The sequence below is a fragment of the Pristis pectinata genome, chromosome 1 (assembly GCF_009764475.1).
Source record: "Pristis pectinata isolate sPriPec2 chromosome 1, sPriPec2.1.pri, whole genome shotgun sequence".
Classification (NCBI taxonomy): domain Eukaryota; kingdom Metazoa; phylum Chordata; class Chondrichthyes; order Rhinopristiformes; family Pristidae; genus Pristis; species Pristis pectinata.
Genome location: NC_067405.1, coordinates 138,746,749 through 138,767,298, shown reverse-complemented (window position 1 = coordinate 138,767,298; position 20,550 = coordinate 138,746,749). Strand labels below are relative to the sequence as shown.

General features: G+C 48.7%; 1 protein-coding gene across 2 annotated transcripts in view; it reads left to right on the top strand.

Moving 5' to 3' along the window:
- ism2a (isthmin 2a) overlaps positions 1-19,831 on the top strand; it is a 44,423-nt gene extending 24,592 nt beyond the window's left edge. Inside the window, exons 4-6 of one of the 2 annotated variants that reach the window (XM_052018327.1) lie at positions 3,895-4,035; positions 11,995-12,072; positions 16,069-19,831. In XM_052018327.1, coding sequence (XP_051874287.1) covers positions 3,895-4,035; positions 11,995-12,072; positions 16,069-16,586 — 737 coding nt within the window. In that variant the 3' untranslated portion in view covers positions 16,587-19,831. The remainder of the gene's footprint in view (positions 1-3,894; positions 4,036-11,994; positions 12,073-16,068) is intronic. The other variant, XM_052018336.1, reaches the window with a different exon arrangement.
- Positions 19,832-20,550: the final 719 nt, after the last annotated feature.

Sequence of the window (20,550 nt, the reverse complement as noted above, 5' to 3'; positions counted from 1 at the left end):
GTTGGGAATGGTGGACAAAAGGAAGGGCTAACAGACCCATCATCCCTCTTCCTTCCTCCTGCTGGGCTCCTCCCAGTTTCTAAATATGAAAAACAGTTGGTATTGGAATTGGTTTATTATTGTCACTCGTACCGAGGTGCAGTGAAAAGCTTGTCTTGCACACTGTTCATACAGGTCAATTCATTACACAGTGCATTGAGGTAGTACAGGGTAAAAACAGGATACACAGCTACAAGGGAGTGCATTGCAGGTAGACAATAAGGTCACAAGGTAGATTGTGAGGTCAAGAGTGCATCTCATCATATAAAGGAACCGTTCAATAGTCTTATCACAGTGGGATATAAGCTGTCCTTGAGTCTGGTGGTACGTGCCCTCAGGCTCCTGTATCTTCTGCCTGATGGGAGAGGGGAGAAGAGAGAATGACCCGGGTGGGTGGGGTCTCTGATTACGCTGGCTGCTTCACCAAGGCAGTGAGAGTTGTAGACAGAGTCCATGGAGACACAAGACCCTGTAGATGCTGGAATCTGGAGCAACAAACAAAATGCTGGAGGAACTCAGCGGGTCGAGCAGCGTCTGCAGAGGGAGGTGGACAGTCGACATTTCGAGTCGAGACCCTCCATTGGAGAACAGTTGGATGAGTCGGGACATCAAGTGCTGCGTCATAGGGTGTGTGTTCCCGGGAGAGGGGTGGTGCCATGGAGAGGTGCGGGCGCAGGGGTGGGACTCAACAGTGAAGCACAGAGGAAGAGCAGTCCCAGGTGAATTCAGGGAAATTGGCTTGGAATATGGGAACCCGAGGGGCAACTACTTCACACAGAGGGTGGTCGGTGTATGGAACAAGCCACCAGCGGAAGTTGAGGCCGGTACAATTACAACATTTAAAAGACACTTGGACAGGTACATGGATAGAAAGGTTCAGAGGGATATGGGTCAAATGCAGGGAAATGAGACTAGCTTTGATGGGCATCTTGGTCGGCATGGACCCGTTGGGCCGAAGGGCCTGTTTCCATGCTGTCTGACTCTGTGACTCTTTGTGCTGGGGGAGGATAGAGCAGAAACAAATGAAGCGGGCAGAAGATTGCCGATTGAAATGAATATGTCCCAACCGCAGTAAAATAGTCAGACCCACATGGAAAACCCACTTGCTGCTGACAAACACCACTGTGTCCCTCAGCGGCTGAGAGCTTCAGTGCACTGGTGCAGATGGCAGGCTCCTGCGTCAGTGAACCAGTCCTGGCGTGAGGTGCAGCTAGGCGAGGAGCACTCCCACTCCTGAGTCAGGAGGTTACGCCTTCGAGTCCCGCAGAGAGAAAAGGTGTCACCAATGTTAAGATGTTAGAATGCCAGGGTGTGACCTGGAGAGAGGGTGCCAGTGGGAGTGAGGGGTTTGAAGGGGTGTCTCCTGCTTTGTTCCACCAAAGGGACACGGTAACACAGGCCACACACACACACACACACACACACGCGCACACGCACACACACACACACACGCGCACACACACATACATGTACATGCACACACAGACACACACGTGTACACACATGCATGTGCACACACACATGTACAGACACATACACAGTCACAAACATAGATGTGTATTCACACACACACATACATGCACATATGGACAGACACACAGAGAGACATACGTGCACATACAAACATGTGTACATGCATACATGCAGACATGCACACATGAACATACGGACACAGAGATACATGCACACACACACACACAGGCACACACACATGTACATGCATACATGAACACACATATAGACGCACACATGTACACGCATACATGAACACACACTCATAGACACACAGACACACATACATAGACGCACACACACGCGCACACAGGCACACAGACACATGTGCCACTCACACATCTGCAGCAGACCTGGAGGTTAATTAGTGCTCACTTCAAACGACTTGGTGGAACATCTCAACAAACTAATGATGTGGAAACTGACAGCAACTTGCAGGTGTTAGTGTTTACTGAGCATTGAAGCCGATAGTTGGCCTGCTCCGTGGAGCCTGTTTATTAGTGCTTGTTAACCATTTGCGTTATTGGCCTTGTGAATAAGCCAGATGTGAAGAAATTCCAGAACTACTTGGTGATAGAAACTTAACTTGCAGCAGAAAACTGGTCAGCCAAACATGAAGTTTTTGTGAATGTGGCCTGGAGTACTGATGTTGTAAACTCACCCAGCTCATTTCTCCCAGAACGGAGACAGCCCTGCTGTTCACTGTATATCCTCAGACACCATATGTTGTATGGTTAGGGGGATTACTCCGGGGAATGCACAGTAAGTCATTCTCGTGCTGAGGTGGTGCTGGGACCCTCGAAAGCCCAATCACTGTGTTACTGTGCTTTGGTGTGTACAGGTCAGGCCAATCAGAGTGTTTGTTCTGAGAAAACTATGTGGATTACAATCTGCTGGCCAGTTTCAAACTGAAGATTAGGAATGGCAAGATCTGTCTGGGCATCTGTAGCGTGTTTAATCTGACCTCTGTGTGTGTTTAATGTGTTGGCTCCAGTATATCCATTTCCTGAATACACTGGCAGACTTACTCACATGGAATCATCAGGCCCTCATATTCTGTGCCTTTTACGTGTCCAGTGTAAACCCAGCTACTACAGCTGACGCAGTTAGTGGGAAAGAGTTTGCTGGAACTGGATTGGATGTTTAGTATTAAATCTTAACATATATTGTAGTGCTCAGTATGGGATACAACATAAAATGTGTGTATACATATTTGTGTAAGTGTGCATAATCATGTGAATACTTTTTGTTTGTGTGTGTGTGCGCGCATGTGTGTGTGTGTGTCAGTGGATGTGTTTTGGTGTGTGTGTCATTGTGTGTCAGTGACAATGTGTGTCGATGGGTATTTGTGTTTTGGTGTGCGTGTATGTGTGTGCATGTGCGTGTGTGTGTGCGCATGCATGTGGGTGTGTCCACATGTGTATGTGTTTGTGTTTTGGTGTGTGTGTGTGTAGATGTGTGTGCATGCGTGTTTGTGTTTTGGTGTGTGTGTGTGCACGTGTCCATGTTTGTGTTTGTATTTTGGTGTGTTTTTCTGTGTGCGTGTATGTGTGTGTTTGTGTTTTGGTGCGTTATGTGTGTGCGTGCATGTGTGTGTTTGTGTTTTGGTGTGTGTATGTGTGTGTAGGCATGCGTGTGTTTGTGTTTTGGTGTGTGTATGTGTGTGTGTGTATGGGTGTGTTTGTGTTTTGGTGTGTGTATGTGTGTGTGTGTATGCGTGTGTTTGTGTTTTGGTGTGTGTATGTGTGTGTTTGTGTTTTGGTGTGTGTATGTGTGTGTGTATGGGTGTGTTTTGTGTTTTGGTGTGTGTATGTGTGTGTGTGTATGTGTGTGTTTGTGTTTTGGTGTGTGTATGTGTGTGTGTGTATGGGTGTGTTTGTGTTTTGGTGTGTGTATGTGTGTGTGTGTATGGGTGTGTTTGTGTTTTGGTGTGTGTATGTGTGTGTGTATGCGTGTGTTTGTGTTTTGGTGTGTGTGTGTGTGTGTGTTTTGGTGTGTTTGTGTTTTGGTGTGTGTTTTGGTGTGCATGTTCTCCAGTCGCTGAGCTACACTCCATTCTTGCTACCCACCCTGACTGGATCCAAGCCTCGGTCCCACCCAGACCACAAACCAAGGGCTAGGGTGGAGGTGGAGCAATGGTGCTGCAGTGAGATGGTGCGGAGGAGCCTGTTTCTGAGCGGTGTGAGACAACTGCATGCTGGCTCGATATTGGAAATAGACGGATCCCGAGTTGCTTCCAGCCCTGGTATCTCCCTGAGCAGGACCCAGTGTGGCTGCAGCCTTGTCCTCCATTGTCACTCTGATCCCCGTCCAGACTCTGACGTGTTTCTCTCTGCTCCACAGACTACAAGGACGACGGAGACTGGAGTGCCTGGTCCCCCTGCACGGTGACGTGCGGCACCGGCAACCAGAAGCGCACCCGGTCGTGTGGTTACGCCTGCACTGCCACCGAGTCACGGACCTGTGACCTGAAGCGATGCCCGGGTGAGTGGGTGAGAGGGGCCTGGGGCAGGCTTAATGGTCGGGAGCCTGGACAATACGAAGAGGGAAGGCCTGAGACCTCACTATCTGGGTAACCTGCAGAAGGGAGGTGTTTTCACCAAGAGAGCAATAGGGGACAGGGAATCGAGAACTGAAGCCAGAAATCTCATCCCCCACTTATAAGGTGAGCACTTGTCTTCTACAAGGCTCTGGGCCGAGTGCCAGAAAGTGGGATCAGGCTGGATGGCTCTTCCCTTGCCCAGCATGGACACAGTGTGCTGACTGGATGCACGGTTCTATGGTTCTATCTCCAAGGAAGGACTTGGACACCATTCAACATATGAACGGCAGATAGACATCCTCAAACCCATAGAGCAACTCTTCATAGGCATCTCACATTCAACAGACAACAGGGAAGAATTTTCCGGCCCACTGCTTTGAACTGTATTTTCCTAAATTTGAATGGTGAACGTTTATGACACAGTAGGAGGCCATTCAGCCCATTGTGTCTAGTCCAGTTGAAGGAGGACCATCCAGCCTAATCCCACCTCCCGTCACCGGGTTGTAGTTCTGCAGGTCATGGCTCTTCAAGTGCACATCAGTGTACTTTGACATGTTGCAGAGTCACAAACACACAGCACAGAAACAGGCCCAGACCGTGTCAACCATTAAGCACCGGTCTACCCCAAACCCATCTTATTCTCTCCACGTTACAATCAACCCCTCCCAGATTCTACACACACAGGGTAATCTACAGTGGCCGGTTAACCTGCCACCCTGTGAGGGGCCTTTCTGTTTCCACTGCCCTTTCAAGCAGCAAGTTCTCACCCTCTGCCACCTCTGGATGAAAAAAATCTCCTCTCATCTCTCCTCTAACCCTTCTACCAACTCTGCCCCTTGGTTTTTGACGCCTCTGCCAAGGGATAAAGATCCCTCCCCATTTACTCCATCTAGGCCCCTTGTCATTCCCTAGAATTAACTCTCCTTTCAGCCTCCTCTTTCCCAAAGAAAGCACCCCTGGTTTATCCAATATTTCCCTATGGATACAATTTTCCACTGCTGGCAACATCCTCATGGACTCCCTCTGCACCCTCACCAGTGTAATCACATCTTCCTTGCAATGTAGTGAACGGAACTGTACACAATACTCAAGCTGTGGTCTAACATAACCTCCATGTCTTGGCTTATTAAAGAAAGTATTCTATATACCTTTTTTAACCCCCTTATCCACCTGCCCTGCTACATTTAGTGATCTGTGGATATACTCCAAGCTCTCTCTGTTCCTCCACACCTCTCAGTATCCTCCCATTTATATTTAACTTTCTGTCTCACCACAGTTCCCCAAATACATTACCTCACCCTGCTCTGGATTAAATCCCAATTGTCACTTTTCTACCCTAATGACCTGATCATCTCTGTCTTCCTGTCATCTAAAACTTTTGTCCTCTCTGTCAACTGCATGGCCAATTTTTGTATCATCTGCAATTTACATTTAGGTCTCAATCATTTATTCATGTTACAAAAGGAAGGAGCTGGTTTCTGAGCTCACTGGGTTCCACAACCTTCCAGTTGCAAAAACACCCATCAGTCACGACCCTTTGCTTCCTGCCACAGAGCAGCTTTTACACCCTCATTGCTGTCTCTCACATACATATTTTTTTGGCCAGCTGTCATGTGGAACTGTCAAACATTAAAGGCACAGCCCTCACAGACCCTCCTTTCCACCTGCTCAAAAATTAAATCATTAGTCAGACCCAGCCTTTCCCTTGATAAATCCATGCAGACTACCCTGGATAATCTGTGCCTTTCTAAACCAAGGCTTAGACTGTCCCTGAGGAATGGTTCCAATAATTTGCTCACCTCTGAAGTTAAAACTAACTGACCTTTAATTATTTGGTTTATCTCTCCCTTTCACACAACAATACAACATTAGAAGTCCTCCAGCTGCTCTCCTGGAGCCAAGGACGATTGAAAGATTGTGCTCAGAGCCTCTGCAACTTCTGTCCTTGCATCTCTTAATAAACTGGCATACATTTCGTTTAAGTCTGGCATTTCTGGCATTTGAAGAAAGTGCTGAACAGCTCAATACTTAGTCTATTACCACGTTAATCCCATCCAATATTTCATACACCTCCTCAGTCACTATAACACCGGCATCACCTCCCTCCTTTAGATCCATTAAGATCTCTACCCATAACCCTCATTTCCAACTTTGCTTAGTTACCCATGCGCTGGTCATGTACATAAAACATCTTTGTTTTTTTTGTACGTTTACCTTACTGTAATTTGACTCGTACCCTTTTTGCTATCTTCAATCCCACTGGATTTTTCCACAGGCATTGACTGAGGTAATTTCCTCTAATGTATAACTAATACACTGTGTTGTGGTACACCATGACCGTCATGAACATCCCAGGACATCTGAAACGTCCTCCTTTCTCAGGAAACGTGGCTTCCCTTCTACTGTGGTTGGTGGAGCCCTCTCTTGCATTTCCTCTGTTTCTCGGACCTGCTCTCACCCCCTTTCCCTCCATACAGAACAGAGAGAGTCCCCCTTGCCCTCACCTTTCACTCTATCAGACTCCACATCCAGCATGTCATCCTTCATCATTTCCGCCAGCTGCAACGAGATCCCACCACCAGCTACATATTACCCTCCCCTCCCCTTTCCACCTTTTGCAAGGACCACTCCCTGCGTGGTTCCCTGGTCCGCTCATCCCTCCACACCCATCCCTGCAACTGCAGGAGGTGCAACCCGTCCTTACACCTCTCTCACCACCTTCCAGGTGAGTTCCCAGAGTCTCCCTGCCTCCGGGAGGGCTACATCTGCACCTGGTGTGTCAAGCTGCAGCTCCTAAGGGACCCTGTTAGGGAACTGGAGATGCAGCTCGATGACTTTCGTCTGGTCAGGGAGAATGAGGAGGTGATAGAAAGGAGTTATAGGCAGGTGGTCACACCGGGACCACGGGAGTCAGGCAAGTGGGTCGCAGTCAGGAGGGGGAAGGGGGAAGAGTCAGGTACTAGAAAGTACCCCTGGGGCTGTACCCCTTGACAATAAGTGCTCCTGCTTGAGTGTTGTTGGGAGAGACAGCCTGCCTGGGGGAAGCAACAGTGGCAGTGTCTCTGGCACAGAGTCCGGCCCTGTGGCTCCGAAGGGTAGGGAAGGAGAGAGGAGGGCACCAGTGATGGGGCCTCTATAGTTAGGTGGGCAGACAAGCGATTCTGTGGATGCAGGAAAGAAACTCAGAAGGTAGTTTGCCTCCCAGGTGCCAGGGTCCGGGATGTTTCAGATCGCGTCCAAGATATCCTGAAGGGGGAGGGAGAACAGCCAGGAGTCGCGGTACATATTGGTGCCAACAACATAGGTAGGGAAAGGAATGAGGTCCTGAAAAAAAGACCATAGGGAGTTAGGAAGGAAGTTGAGAAGCAGGACCTCAGAGGTAGTAATTTCCGGATTACTGCCTGTGCCACATGACAGTGAAGATAGGAACAGAATGAGGAGGAGGTTAAATGCGTGGCTGAGGGATTGGAGTAAGGAGCAGCGATTCAGATTTCTGGATCATTGGGGCCTCTTTTGGGGCAGGTATGACCTGTTCAAAGAGGACGGGTTGCACTTGAATTCCAGGGGAACCAATATCCTGGCGGGGAGGTTTGCTAAGGCTACTGGGGAGAGTTTAAACTAGAATTGTTGGGGGGTGGGATCCGAACTGGAGAGACTGGGGAAGAGGTGTTTGGCTCTCAAATAGAGAAAGCTAATAGTAGGTACGAGAGGGAGGATAGGCAGGTGATAGAGAAGGGACGTGCTCAGACCGGGTTAAGATGTGTCTATTTTAACGCAAGGAGTATTGTGAACAAGGTGGATGAGCTTAGAGCTTGGATCAATACTTGGAGCTATGATGTGGTGGCCATTACAGAGATTGTGGTGGCTCAGGAACCGGAATGGTTACTTCAAGTGCTGGGTTTTAGATGCTTCAGAAAGGACAGGGAGGGAGGCAAGAGAGATGGGGGAGTGGCACTGTTGATCAGAGATAGTGTCACAGCTGCAGAAAAGGTGGACGTCATGGAGGGACTGTCTACGGAGTCTCTGTGGGTGGAGGTTAGGAACAGGAAGGGGTCAATAACTTTACTGGGTGTTTTTTATAGGCTGCCCAATAGTAACAGGGATATTGAGGAGCAGATAGGGAAGCAGATCCTAGAAAGGTGTGAAAATAACAGAATTGTTGTGATGGGGGATTTTAATTTCCTGAACATCGATTGGCACCTCCAGACAGTGAGGGGTTTAGATGTGGTGGAGTTTGTTCAGTGTGTTCAGGAAGGGTTCTTGACACAATATGTAGATAAGCCTACAAGAGGAGAGGCTGTGCTTGATTTGGTATTGGGAAATGAACCTGGTCAGGTGTCAGATCTCTCAGTGGGAGAGCATTTTGGTGATAGTGATCATAATTCTATCTCCTTTACATTAGCATTGGAGAGAGATAGGAACAGACAGACTAGAAAGGCGTTTACTTGGAGTAAAGGGAATTATGGGGCTCTCAGGCAGGAAATTGGAAGATTAAATTGGGAACAGCTGTTCTCAGGGAAAAGTACGGAAGAAATGTGACAAATATTCAGGGGATATTTGGGTGAAGTTCTGCATAGGCATGTTACAATGAGACAGGGGAGTCACGACAGGATACAGGAACCGTGGTGTACAAAGGCTATAATAAATCCAGTCAAAAAGAAAAGAAAAGCCTAAAAAAGGTACAGAGAGATAGGTAATGTTAGAGATCTGGAAGAGTATAAGGCTAACAGGAAGGAGCTTAAGAAGGAAATTAGGAGAGCCAGAAGGGGACTGAGAAGGCCTTGGCGGGCAGGATTAAGGAAAACCCCAAGGCGTTCTGCAAGTATGTGAAGAGCAAGAGGATAAGATGCGAAAGAATAGGGCCTATCAAGTGCAGTAGTGGGAAAGTGTGTATGGATCAGGAAGAAATGGCGGAGGTACTTAATGAATACTTTACATCAGTATTCACTATGGAAAAAGATCTGGGGGATTGTAGTGGGGACTTGCAGCGGCCTGAAAAGCTTGAGCATGTAGATATTAGGAAAGAGGAGGTGCTAGAACTTTTGGAAGGCATCAAGTTGGATAAATCACTGGGACTGGATGAGATGTACCCCAGGCTGCTGTGGGAGGTGAGGGAGGAGATTGCAGAGCCTCTGACGATGATCTTTGTGTCATCCATGGAGACAGGAGAGGTCCCAGAAGATTGGAGGGTTGTGGATGTTGTTCCCTTATTCAAGAAAGGGAGTAGAGATAGCCCAGGAAATTATAGACCAGAGATTCTTACCTCAGTGGTTAGTAAACTGATGGAGAAGATCCTGAGAGGCAGGATTTATGAACATTTGGAGAGGTATAATATGATTAGGAATAGTCAGCATGGCTTTGTCAAGGGCAGGTCCTGCCTTACGAGCCTGATTGAATTTTTTGAGGATGTGACTAAACACATCGATGAAGGGAGAGCAGTAGATGTAGTGTATAAGGATTTCAGCAAGGCGTTTGATAAGGTACCCCATGCGAGGCTTATGGAGAAGGTGAGGAGACATGGGATCCAAGGGGACATTGCAATGTGGATCCAGAACTGGCTGGCCCACAGAAGGCAAAGAGTGGATGTTGAAGGGTCGTATTCTGCATGGAGGTCAGTGACCAGTGGTGTACCTCAGGGATCTGTCCTGGGACCCTTACTCTTTGTGATTTTTATAAACAACCTGGATGAGGAAGTGGAGGGATGGGTTAGTAAGTTTGCGGATGACACAAAGGTTGGATGTGTTGTGGATAGTATAGAGGGCTGTCAGAGGTTACAGCGGGACATAGATAGGATGCAAAGTTGGGCTGAGAAGTGGCAGATGCAGTTCAACCCAGATAAGTGTGAAGTAGTTCATTTTGGTAGGTCAAATATGATGGCAGAATATAGTATTAATGGTAGGACTCTTGGCAGTGTGGAGGATCAGAGGGATCTTGGAGTCCGAGTCCATAGGACGCTCAAAGCAGCTGCATAGGTTGACTCTGTGGTTAAGAAGGCGTATAGTGTATTGTCCTTCAGCAATCGGGGAATTGAATTTAGGAGCCAAGAGGTATTGTTGCAGCTATATAGGACCCTGGTCAGACCCCACTTGGAGTACTGTGCTCAGTTCTGGTCACCTCACTACGGGAAGGATGTAGAAGCCATAGAGAGGGTGCAGAGGAGATTTACAAGGATGCTGCCTGGAATGTGGAGCATGCGTTATGAAAGCAGGTTGAGGGAACTCAGCCTTTTCTCCTTGGAGAGACGGAGGATGAGGGGGGGACCTGATAGAGGTGTATAAGATGATGAGAGGTATTGATCGGGTAGATAGTCAGAGGCTTTTCCCCAGGGCTGAAATGGTGGCCACAAGAGGACATAGGTTTAAGGTGCTGGGGAGTAGATATAGAGGAGATGTCAGGGGTAAGTTTTTTACTCAGAGAGTGGTGAGTGTGTGGAATGGGCTGCCAGCAATGGTGGTGGAGGCGGATACGATAGGGTCTCTTAAGAGACTGTTGGATAGGTACATGGAGCTGAGAAAAATAGAGGGCTATGGGTAAGCCTAGTAATTTCTGAGGTAGGGACATGCTCGGCACAGCTTTGTGGGCTGAAAGGCCTGAATTGTGCTGTAGGTTTTCTATGTTTCTAAGTGAGGCGGAGGTTCACATACACCTCTTCCAACCTTGTTGACTGCATTCGGTGCTCCCAGTGTGGCCTCCTCTACATCAGGGAGACCAAGCACAGACTGGGTGACCGATTCGCAGTGCACCTTCCCGAGCTCCCGGCTGCATGCCACTTCAATTCCCCTTCCCAACATATCTATCCTCGGCCTTCTCCACTGCCAGGGTGAGGCCCAACGCAACCTCGAGGAACAACACCTCATATTCCGCCTGGGTGGTCTACAGCCCAATGGTATGAATGTTGAATTTTCAGTTCTCAGGTAACCCTCACCTCTGGTTTTCTTTGCCCTCTTCTCCAGATTCTCCTCCAGTCCCCCTATTTTTGTCCCCTTTCCCATACACCCCCTCCAGCCCCCCCTTTACCCATTTTCGTCCCCTTCCTCAAGTTCTATTCACCCACTACCACACACTTCACTCACTGGATCTCTCCCACCCACCAATCTGGTCCTGGTTCCTTCTTCCTTTCACCCCTCCCCTAATAGTTCTCATTATCACTTTCCTCACATCATATTCCAGCACTGGGAGCCTTTGTGTTTCTGCTTTTTACCCTCCTGAAGCTGTCTCCGCCTTCACCCTCGCCTCCCCCCTCCTGGCTCCACCTGCCTCTTCTGTTGTCTGCCTTCGTCGATCACCCACCTCCCTCTGTCTCCCAACCACTCCTCCTCTGCTACCTGTCTCCATCTACTCAGCTTCCTTCACCCACCCCATCGGTCCACCAATCACCTCTGGCCCCTGTCTCACCAAACCCCCTCTCCTCTTTACCTTGGCCATCTCTCCTCTCCCCGCTCAGTCCTGAAGCAGGGTCTCGACCCTAAACGTCGGCAATTCCTTTCCCCCACAGATACTGCTCGACCCGCTGAGATGGTTTGTTGCTCCCTCGTGAACAAGGTTGTTCCCCACATGTTCCACCATCTTTCCCCACCCTTCATAACCAGCATCTTGGACAAATTAGAAGATGTAACAACCTTTGTACTATAATCCATTAATGAGTCCATCAACGCAGCTATGGAAAGAACTAAAAGGTTCAGCAGCTGAGATATGTAACTCTATTCCTGGTCGAGGAACTTAGAACCATAGCGGTTCTAGGATGAGGGATTGTTGCTGTAAGGCCATTCAGGAATCCAAAAAAATCGAGTATCAAATTGCTGTTGGGAATGGTTTCCAAATTGGCATTGAGTGTTCAGATGGGGAAATCGGTCCACTGACGGGCAGGTTTGCCTGAAACTGACAGTGCTCTTTTCCTGAAGGGATGGAAGATGATCTGAACACAGCAACAGAAAAAACTCTGGATGAGAAAGAAAATGGAACGGAGTTGTTTGACTCGGGTGAGTGCACAGCTCCAGCACCGACAGGGTGAGAGTACGTTGGCTGAAGGAGATAGAAGGAATGGGTCAACCAGTCCCTTCTGCTGCCTGGTAATGCCAGGCACGTCTGTCTACCCTGACACCCAGAACTCATGGGTTTCTTGTCCGCCTCGTATTGCATCTGGGGAAAGTGCAAATCTGAGTTCTCTTCCTGATAAGAGGAATCCAGGAGTGGGCTCTGGTAAAATGTCAATCTTAATTTAACGTTACCAACCCCAAGGTTGTCCAGCATCTGCTGGCCTTAGCTAGTTAGCTTGGAAGTCAGCCGTTCAGCCCAACTCGTCCATACCGACCAAGATGCCCATCTAAGCTAGTCATATTTGCCCATGCTTCATCCATATCCCTCTAAACCTTTCCGATCCATGTACCTGTCCAAATGTCTTTTAAATGTTGTCATTGTACCTGCCTCAACCACTTCCTCTGACAGCTTGTTCCATATACCCATCACCCCGTGTGGAAAAATTGACCCTCAGGTTCCTACTAAATCTCGCCCCGCTCACCTTAAACCTAAGCCCTCTGGCTCTTGATTCCCGACCCTGGGAAAAAAACTGTGTGTACCCACCCTGTCTATTGCCCTCATGATTTTATACACCTCTATAAGATCACCCATCAGTCTCCTTCACTTCAAGGAATAAAGTCCTACCTCCCCAACCTCTCCCCTAGTCCCTCGAGTCCTGGCAACATCCTCGTAAATATTTTCTGCACTCTTTCCAGTTTGAAGGCATCTTTCCTTAAGCAGGGCGACCAAAACTGAACATCATAATCCAAGTGTGGCCTCACCCAACAACGTCTTGTACAACTGCAACATAACATCCCAACTCCTACACTCAATGCCCTGACTGAAGGCCAGTGTGCCAAAAGCCTTCTTCACCACCCTGTCTACTTGTGACACCCATTTTCAGGAAACTATGTATTTGTATTTCTAGGTCCCTCTGTTCTTCAACACTCCCCAGGGCCCTACCATTCACTGTGAAAGTCCTACCTTGGCTTGACTTCCCAAAATGCAGCTCCTTGCACATCTGAATTAAACTCCATTTGCCATTCCTTGGCCCACTGATCAAGATCCCACTGTAATTTCTGATAGTCTTCACTGTCTACGATACCACCTATTTCAGTCTCATCAGGCCAGCCAGCAAGATCGGGCCAGCAACCCAGTTGTCCTAAATTGGTGTCACACCTCCCCACGAGTCTCCTCCCAACCAATCCCACCCAAGATATTCACTGGTTGCTTTCTCCTTCATGTACTTACCTGGCCCTTCTCGAGTGCCACAGTGCTACTTCCCTTTTGTGCTGTGGGAGCAAGCTCCACATTCCAGCCTCTCCGTGGCTGACGATATTTCTCCTGAAACCTTCATCAGATTTATAGGTGGCTAGCTGGCTGGTGTGTGTGAGCCTTGGCCTATTTGTGTGTCATTAAGGTGGGTGATGTGCTGAGTGGTCCTGGCTGTTCTTCCTTCATTGGTTCTTGTATTGTTTTAAACCAGACAGGTAGAACTGCAGTGCACAGTAGCACTGGCAGTACAGCTGCTGTCTCACAGATCCAGTGACCTGGGTTCAATCCCGACCTTGGGTATTATCTGGGTGGAGTTTGCACATTCTCCCTGCGACTGTGTGGGTTTCCCCCATGTTGCTCCAGTTTCCTCCCGTGTCCCAAAGATATGCGGATTGGGGTAGGTCAATTGCCCACTCTGAGTTGCCCCGAGTGTGTCGGTGAGTGGTACATCTGTTGGGAGTTGATGGGAGTGTGGGGAGAATAAAATGGGATTGGTGTAGGACTGGTGTAAATGGGTGGTGAACGGTCAGTGGGTCAAAGGGCCTGCATTTCCCGGCTGTGTGACTCTCTGGCTAAAGCTGCTTAACAACCTTATGGAATGTCCACCTTTAATTCTCTAATTCTCTGCCCCTCTCCCACTCCAACCTCTGCACCTTCCACCTCCAAACTTGAGAAACAACAACTTATCTTCTGACCGGGTGCACTACAGTCCTCAGGATAACATCACCCGCAACAGCTTCAGATGATCAGCGGTTCCAGCCTTTGATTCTCACACCTCGAATGCTCATAGTTAGTTTCCTTTTCTTTCCTTCCTGCTGATAGCTTCACAGTTAATCTCCTACTTACTCCTCTGACTCGTTCCATTACTTATGACCCTTTACTCCCCTCTCCCAGCCAACACCATCATCATTTATGTCAATAGACCAGAGAACAGGACAGCACAGGAACAGGCCCTTCAGCCCACAATGTCTGTGCCGAACACAATGCCGGATTAAATGAAATCTCTTCTGCCTGCACATGATCCATATTCCTCCATTCCCTGCGTCTGTCTAAAAGCCTCTTAAACACCACTATCGTATCTGCTTCCAGCACTCCCCCCAGCAGCCTGTTCCAAGCACCTAGCACTCTCTGTGTAAAAAACTTGCCCCATACATCTCCCTTAAACTTTCCCCCTCTCAGCTTAAATGCATGTCCTCTAGTATTTGACATCTCTACCCTGGGAAAAAATGATTCTGACTGTCTACCCTATCTCTGCCTCTCATAATTTTGTAAACTTCTATCAGGTCTCCCCTCAGCCTCTGCCGCTCCAGAAAGAACAACTCAAGTTTGTCCAACTCATACCCTCTAATCCAGGCAGCATCCCAGTAAACCTCTTCTGTCCCCTTTCCAAAGCTTCCACATCCTTCCTGTAATGGGGCGAGCAGAACTGCACACAATATCCCAAGTGCGGCCTAACCAAAGTTTTACATAGCTGCAGCATGACTTCCTTACCCTTAGAGACACAACACACTGCAGATGCTGAAATCTGGAGCAACAGACAATCTGCTGGAGGAGCTCAGCGGGTCGAGCAGCATCTGTGAAGGGGAAAGGAATTGTCGACATTTCAGGTTGAAACCCTGCATCAGGTTATGACCCAAAACATTGACCATTTCTTTCCCCCCTACAGATGCTGCTTGACTCACTGAGGTTCTCCAGCAGATTGCTTGCTATTCCTTACCCTTATACTCAATGCCCCATTCAGTTTCTCCTGGCCTCCATCCAACCGTGCCGTTCATTCTCTGGACCCCTCCCCATTTTCACTGTATCCTGTTTTACCTCTAATGTTGGCACAAGAGACTGCAAATGCTGGAATCTGGAGCAACACGCAAAGCACTGGATGCCTGACTTCCTCCAGTGCTTTGTCTGTTATAAGAGGTAATGTTTCCCATAACTGATTGGCCTGAGAGAGACAAAGGATGCTGGAATCCGGATGAAAAACACGATGATGCTGGAGGAACTCAGCAGGCCAGGCAGCATCCGTGGAGAAAAGCAGGTGGTCAACGTTTCCGGTCAGGACCCATCTCCAGGACTGAAGATAGGAAAAGGGGAAGCCCGATATATCAGAGGGAAAAACAGAGCAGTGATAGGTGAACAAAAGAGGGGAGGCGGGTGGGCACAGATAAGATATTTCTTTATTAGTCACATGTACATCGAAACACACAGTGAAATGCATCTTTTTGCGTTACTGAGAACGTGCTGGGGGGCAGCCCGCAAGTGTCGCCACGCTTCTGGCGCCAATATAGCATGCTCACAACTTCCTAACCCGTACGTCTTTGGAATGTGGGAGGAAACCGGAGCACCTGGAGGAAACCCACGCAGACACATGGGGAGAACGTACAAACTCCTTACAGACAGGGGTGGGAATTGAACCTGGGTCTCTGGCACTGTAATAGTGTTACGCTAACCGCTACACTACCGTGCCTCCCTCTACACCACTGTGCTGCCCAGGAAGGTGATGGGTAGATGCAGGTAAGAGATAGTGAGAGGCAGGTGCGAGGGAGGAGGGGAGAGCAGATCCACCAGGGGAGATGGATAAAAGATGTTAGCCCTGTTTCTCTCTCCACAGACGCTGCCTGGTAGCTCCAGCAGCTTTGCTCCAGTCTTTGCCTCACCCTTTTCCTTTTGAATTCACTTTCGCCCTACAGAAGTGGACAGCTGCGAGAAGTGGCTGAACTGCAAGAGCGAGTTCCTGAAGAAGTACCTGACCAAGGCGCTGACTGACCTGCCCAGCTGCCCCTGCACCTACCCCACCGAGGCCGTGTACAGCATCGTCAGCGTCCGCGAAGACGGCAAGGGCAGGTTCTTCCGCTGGCGCGACGCCAGTGGGCCAAAGGAGCGCCTGGACATCTACAAGCCCACCTCCAAGTTCTGTATCCGCTCCATGCTCTCCTTCGACAGTGCCACCCTGGCTGCCCAGCACTGTTGCTATGACGACCAGATGAGGCTGATCACCCGCGGGAAGGGCGCGGGGGCTCCCAACCTGATCAGCACGGAGTTCTCGCCTGAACTGCACTACAAGGTGGACGTGTTGCCATGGATTCTGTGCAAAGGGGACTGGAGCCGCTATAACGCTGTGCGCCCGCCGAATAATGGCCTGAATTGCTCGGAAAACCCCTTGGAAGCCGACTTTATGGCTCAGCTTAAGGAAGCAAAAGAGTATTGAGAAAAAGAATATTTTTAAAAAATGGATGTTTTCACTAATGACAAGCCACATCACCTCTGGTAATATCAGCCTGTTTTTACCTGGCAGCCATCAATATTGATTAGAAACAGCATCAGCCTGGTTCTAACGTTAAAAATTTTATATTTACATATAATTATGTGTTCATCCAAAGAAAGGGACCTTCTCTGCATCAAGGCATTGTCCACAAGAGGAAGAATTGAGACGCGTCACCGGTGTGTCTTCCCTGTGTCTTATTTGCAGCCTGTGCTGTGATGTAACGAGAAGTTCTGTGGTTGTGTCACACACTAATATTGTCGGGATTCCACAGTCGGATCATCTCACCCTTTTTCTCAGCAGCTCAAAGACCTGGGAGGTGACCGTCTCCATCTGTGCTCGCTGGGTCTGTCGAGATCCCTACTCTTTGACTTTCCCAGCTCCACCTCTCACCAGACCTTCGGAAGAAGAACCTGAGCTATCTTCCACATCGCTCAAGCCCGCTCCTGTCCTCTCGCATCAATGCTGACGGTAGTGGCCGAATTGGTGGGCGCTGGATTCAAACCAAGTCTCACTGGAGGGTAGATGGTTGAGGACGAGGGGTGTGTCTGGGTGGGAGAGCATGTTGAGAGGGTCCTTCATTATTACACAGGAGGCTATGTTAACATCCATAGATGTTAACCCAAGGCCACAATTCCTACAGTACAACAGCAACTACAATTTAGAAAGTACTTCATTGAATGTAACTTGCTGTGGGGCATTCTGATTTTGTGATAGGTCCATTTATGTTTTGGTACTGCAGCTGGCTTTTGGCATAATATTTGCCCACCAATGATAACTCAGACTGTTAAGCATGGTCACCCTTTCAAAGCAGAGTTCATTATCTATAATTTTTTTAATTGTCTAACAAAGCCTGAGGAACAACAGGCCTATGTCCAAAAATCTCTGCGCACAGCTTGTATGCTGCCTTTGACCTCTGATTAGATTCAGTGTCCAGTCTAACACTGTCACACCAGGGCTTGAAGTCAAAAGAAGATCTGACTTCCAGAACTTGAACTTGCTTTTGGTTCATGTCTGGTTTATGGAAAACAAAGCAAGGGAATAACTGCTCCTTTTTCTGGCCTCTTGACCATCTGTGAATCTAGGAGCAGAATTAGGCCATTTGGCCCATCGAGTCTGCTCCACCATTTGATCAGGGCTGATTTATTTTTCCCTCTCAACCCCATTCTCCTGCCTTCTTCCCGTAACCTTTGATGCTCTTACTAATCAAGATCCAATCAACCTCCGCTTTAAATATACCCACTGACTTGGCCTCTACAGCCGTCTGTGGCAATGAATTCCACAGGTTCACCACCCTCTGGCTAAAGAAATTCCTCCTCATGTCTGTTCTAAAGGGACGTCCTTTTATTTGGAGGCTGTGCCCTCTGGTCCTAGACTCTTCCACTACTGGAAACATCCTCTCCACATCCACTCTATCCAGGCCTTTCAATATTCGGTAGGTTTCAATGAGATGCCCCCCTTGTCCTAAGCTCCAGCGAGTACAGGCCCAGAGCCATCAAACACTGCACCACTGGTACCTTCCTCTGCCAAGCTCCCAATCTTTGGAATTCCTTCCCTAAACCCCTCCCCCCTCATGGAGTCAGAGAGAAATTCAGCCCAGAAACATGGTCCTCAGCTCACCGAGTGCCAACCAACAGGCACCCACTTACACACCAGTCCTGCCCTGACCTATTGCACCTCCTTTTATGTTGCTCCTGGAAACCTACCTCTCTGACCCAAGTCCCAACACCTCTCTCTGCACCTCGTCCTCGGGTTTTGTTCGATGAGCCTCCCTTCACCCCTCGTGGAATGTTTCAAATTGCCCCTGAAGTTTCAAGTATATGTGTCAGGAAAGGAAGTCCACTCGTCCACAGAGTAGAGTGCGGTCAGAATCTAGCTGCTTCATTAAAGGGGAGAAAATCAGTTGTCCCACCTCCAGTACACCAGCCATGAGCCGCTCTCCCTTTTCACTTTTATTCCTGGCTTGGCATTCCGAGGCCCTCAGCACCTCATCTGGACATTGAAGGCAAAAGAAAATGGGAACAACTTTATCTGTGGAGAGGAAAGAATTTTAAGAAGGAAGAGAGGGCAATGAGAAGAGCCTTGTGCCTTACCAGCCATCAGCTTCATGGGATGATTGGATCCATCATTCTTAGCCCCTTTTGGATGTGAATGTCCCTGGCAAGGCTGGCATTGAACGTGGGCAGCCCTTGATTAGAGAGAGTTACTGCAAATCAACCATATTGCTGTGGTTCTGAATGCCCATCGAACAGATCAGCTGGGACAACTGATTTTCTCCCCTTCAATGAAACAAGTTAGATTCTGACCACACTCTGTGGATGAGTGGACTTCTCTTCCTGACATGTATACTTGAAATTTCAGGGGGAATTTGCACTTTGCCCCACCCTTCATTTCCTCCCCTCCCCCACCATTCTGACTTGAGCTGTATTTTTAATAGAAACAGAAATTGCCGCCCTTCGGGTCACTTGCCTGAACCATTCTCTCTGTTTCTCTTCACAGACACTGTCTGACCCACTGACTACATTCAGTGTTTTTTTGGGGGGTTTTGTTCAGATTTCTAGCGTCCACACCAAGCCCTTGTGGCCCACACCAAGCTCTCCTGATCCACACCAACCTCTCGTGGCCCACACCAATCTCTCCCAGCCCACACTAAGCTGTCATGGTCCACACCAAGCTCTCGTGGCCCACACTGACCTCTCCTAATCCACACCAAGCTGTCGTGGTCCACACCAAACTCTCCTGATCCACACCAAGCTGTCATGGTCCACACCAAACTCTCCTGATCCACACCAACCTCTCGTGATCCACACCAACTCTCCTGATCCACACCAAGCTCTCGTGGTCCACACCAAGCTGTTGTGGTCCACAACAAGCTGTCGTGGTCCACACCCACCTCTCCTGCTCCCAGATCTTTCAATGGGCTGTCTGATTTAGTCCCAGCTTTTTCCTCGTAACCTTGCCTATGAATCATCTGCATGTGAGGCATCTTTTCTTTATTCATTCTTGGGATCTCAGCACTAATGGCAAGGCCAGTATTGAGAAGGTGTCAAGTTTCTTGGGAGTTGCTGGAACTGCACTCATCCAGGCAGTGGATTGTGTTCCATCACACTCCTGACTTGTGCCTTGGAGATGGTGGTAAAGCCTTGGGGTGTCAGGCAGTGAGTCACTCGCTGCCACATATCCACCCTCTGACCCACCGATGTCATAGGAGGTCCAATAGGATGGGGGGTGGGGGGTGGGGGGCGAGAGGGGACTCACGACCAGTGAATTTCAGAGCATTGAGAAAGGTTTGGGACAATTCTCAATCTCAGTTCCACTTTCCCTGTGTCCCTTGACTCTCTGACCATCCAACAGCTTATTGGTGACAGCCTTGAATATACCAAAGACAGAACAGCCATGGCCCTCACGGTAGGAGAGGCCCACAGATTCACACCCCTCGAATTTTTCTTCATCTCAATCCTCAGATGCCGACACAACCCTTAGTTCCCAACTCTCCTGCCTCCCAGCATCTACCCTGCCAGCCCTCGTAAAGATTTTATTCATTTGATATTTTCCTAACGTGAAAAAAATTCTGAAAACATCAGTTTAAAGTTGAGGAGGAGCTTGTTTTGTACCTGAAATCCAAACTGCGATGGGCACAAAATGAGACATGGAGTATTATTCTGCGAAGGAAGTGTTACGGTGATTCAGCAGTGGATGGTTTGCTTGATGGTCCTTCCTGAGTCAGAAGACCGGCTCCACCTCAGACAGCTGGGGGTGATGCAGGCTGGCGGCCAGTGCAGTGCCGAGGGAGTGCGGAGCTGTTGGAAGATCAGGCCAGCTCCCTATCTCTGAATCACCACCTGCACCCACAACTCATCTCCAGCATGCAAGAGCCAGGAGTTTGTTTGGCTGTTCTTCCATTAAAGAG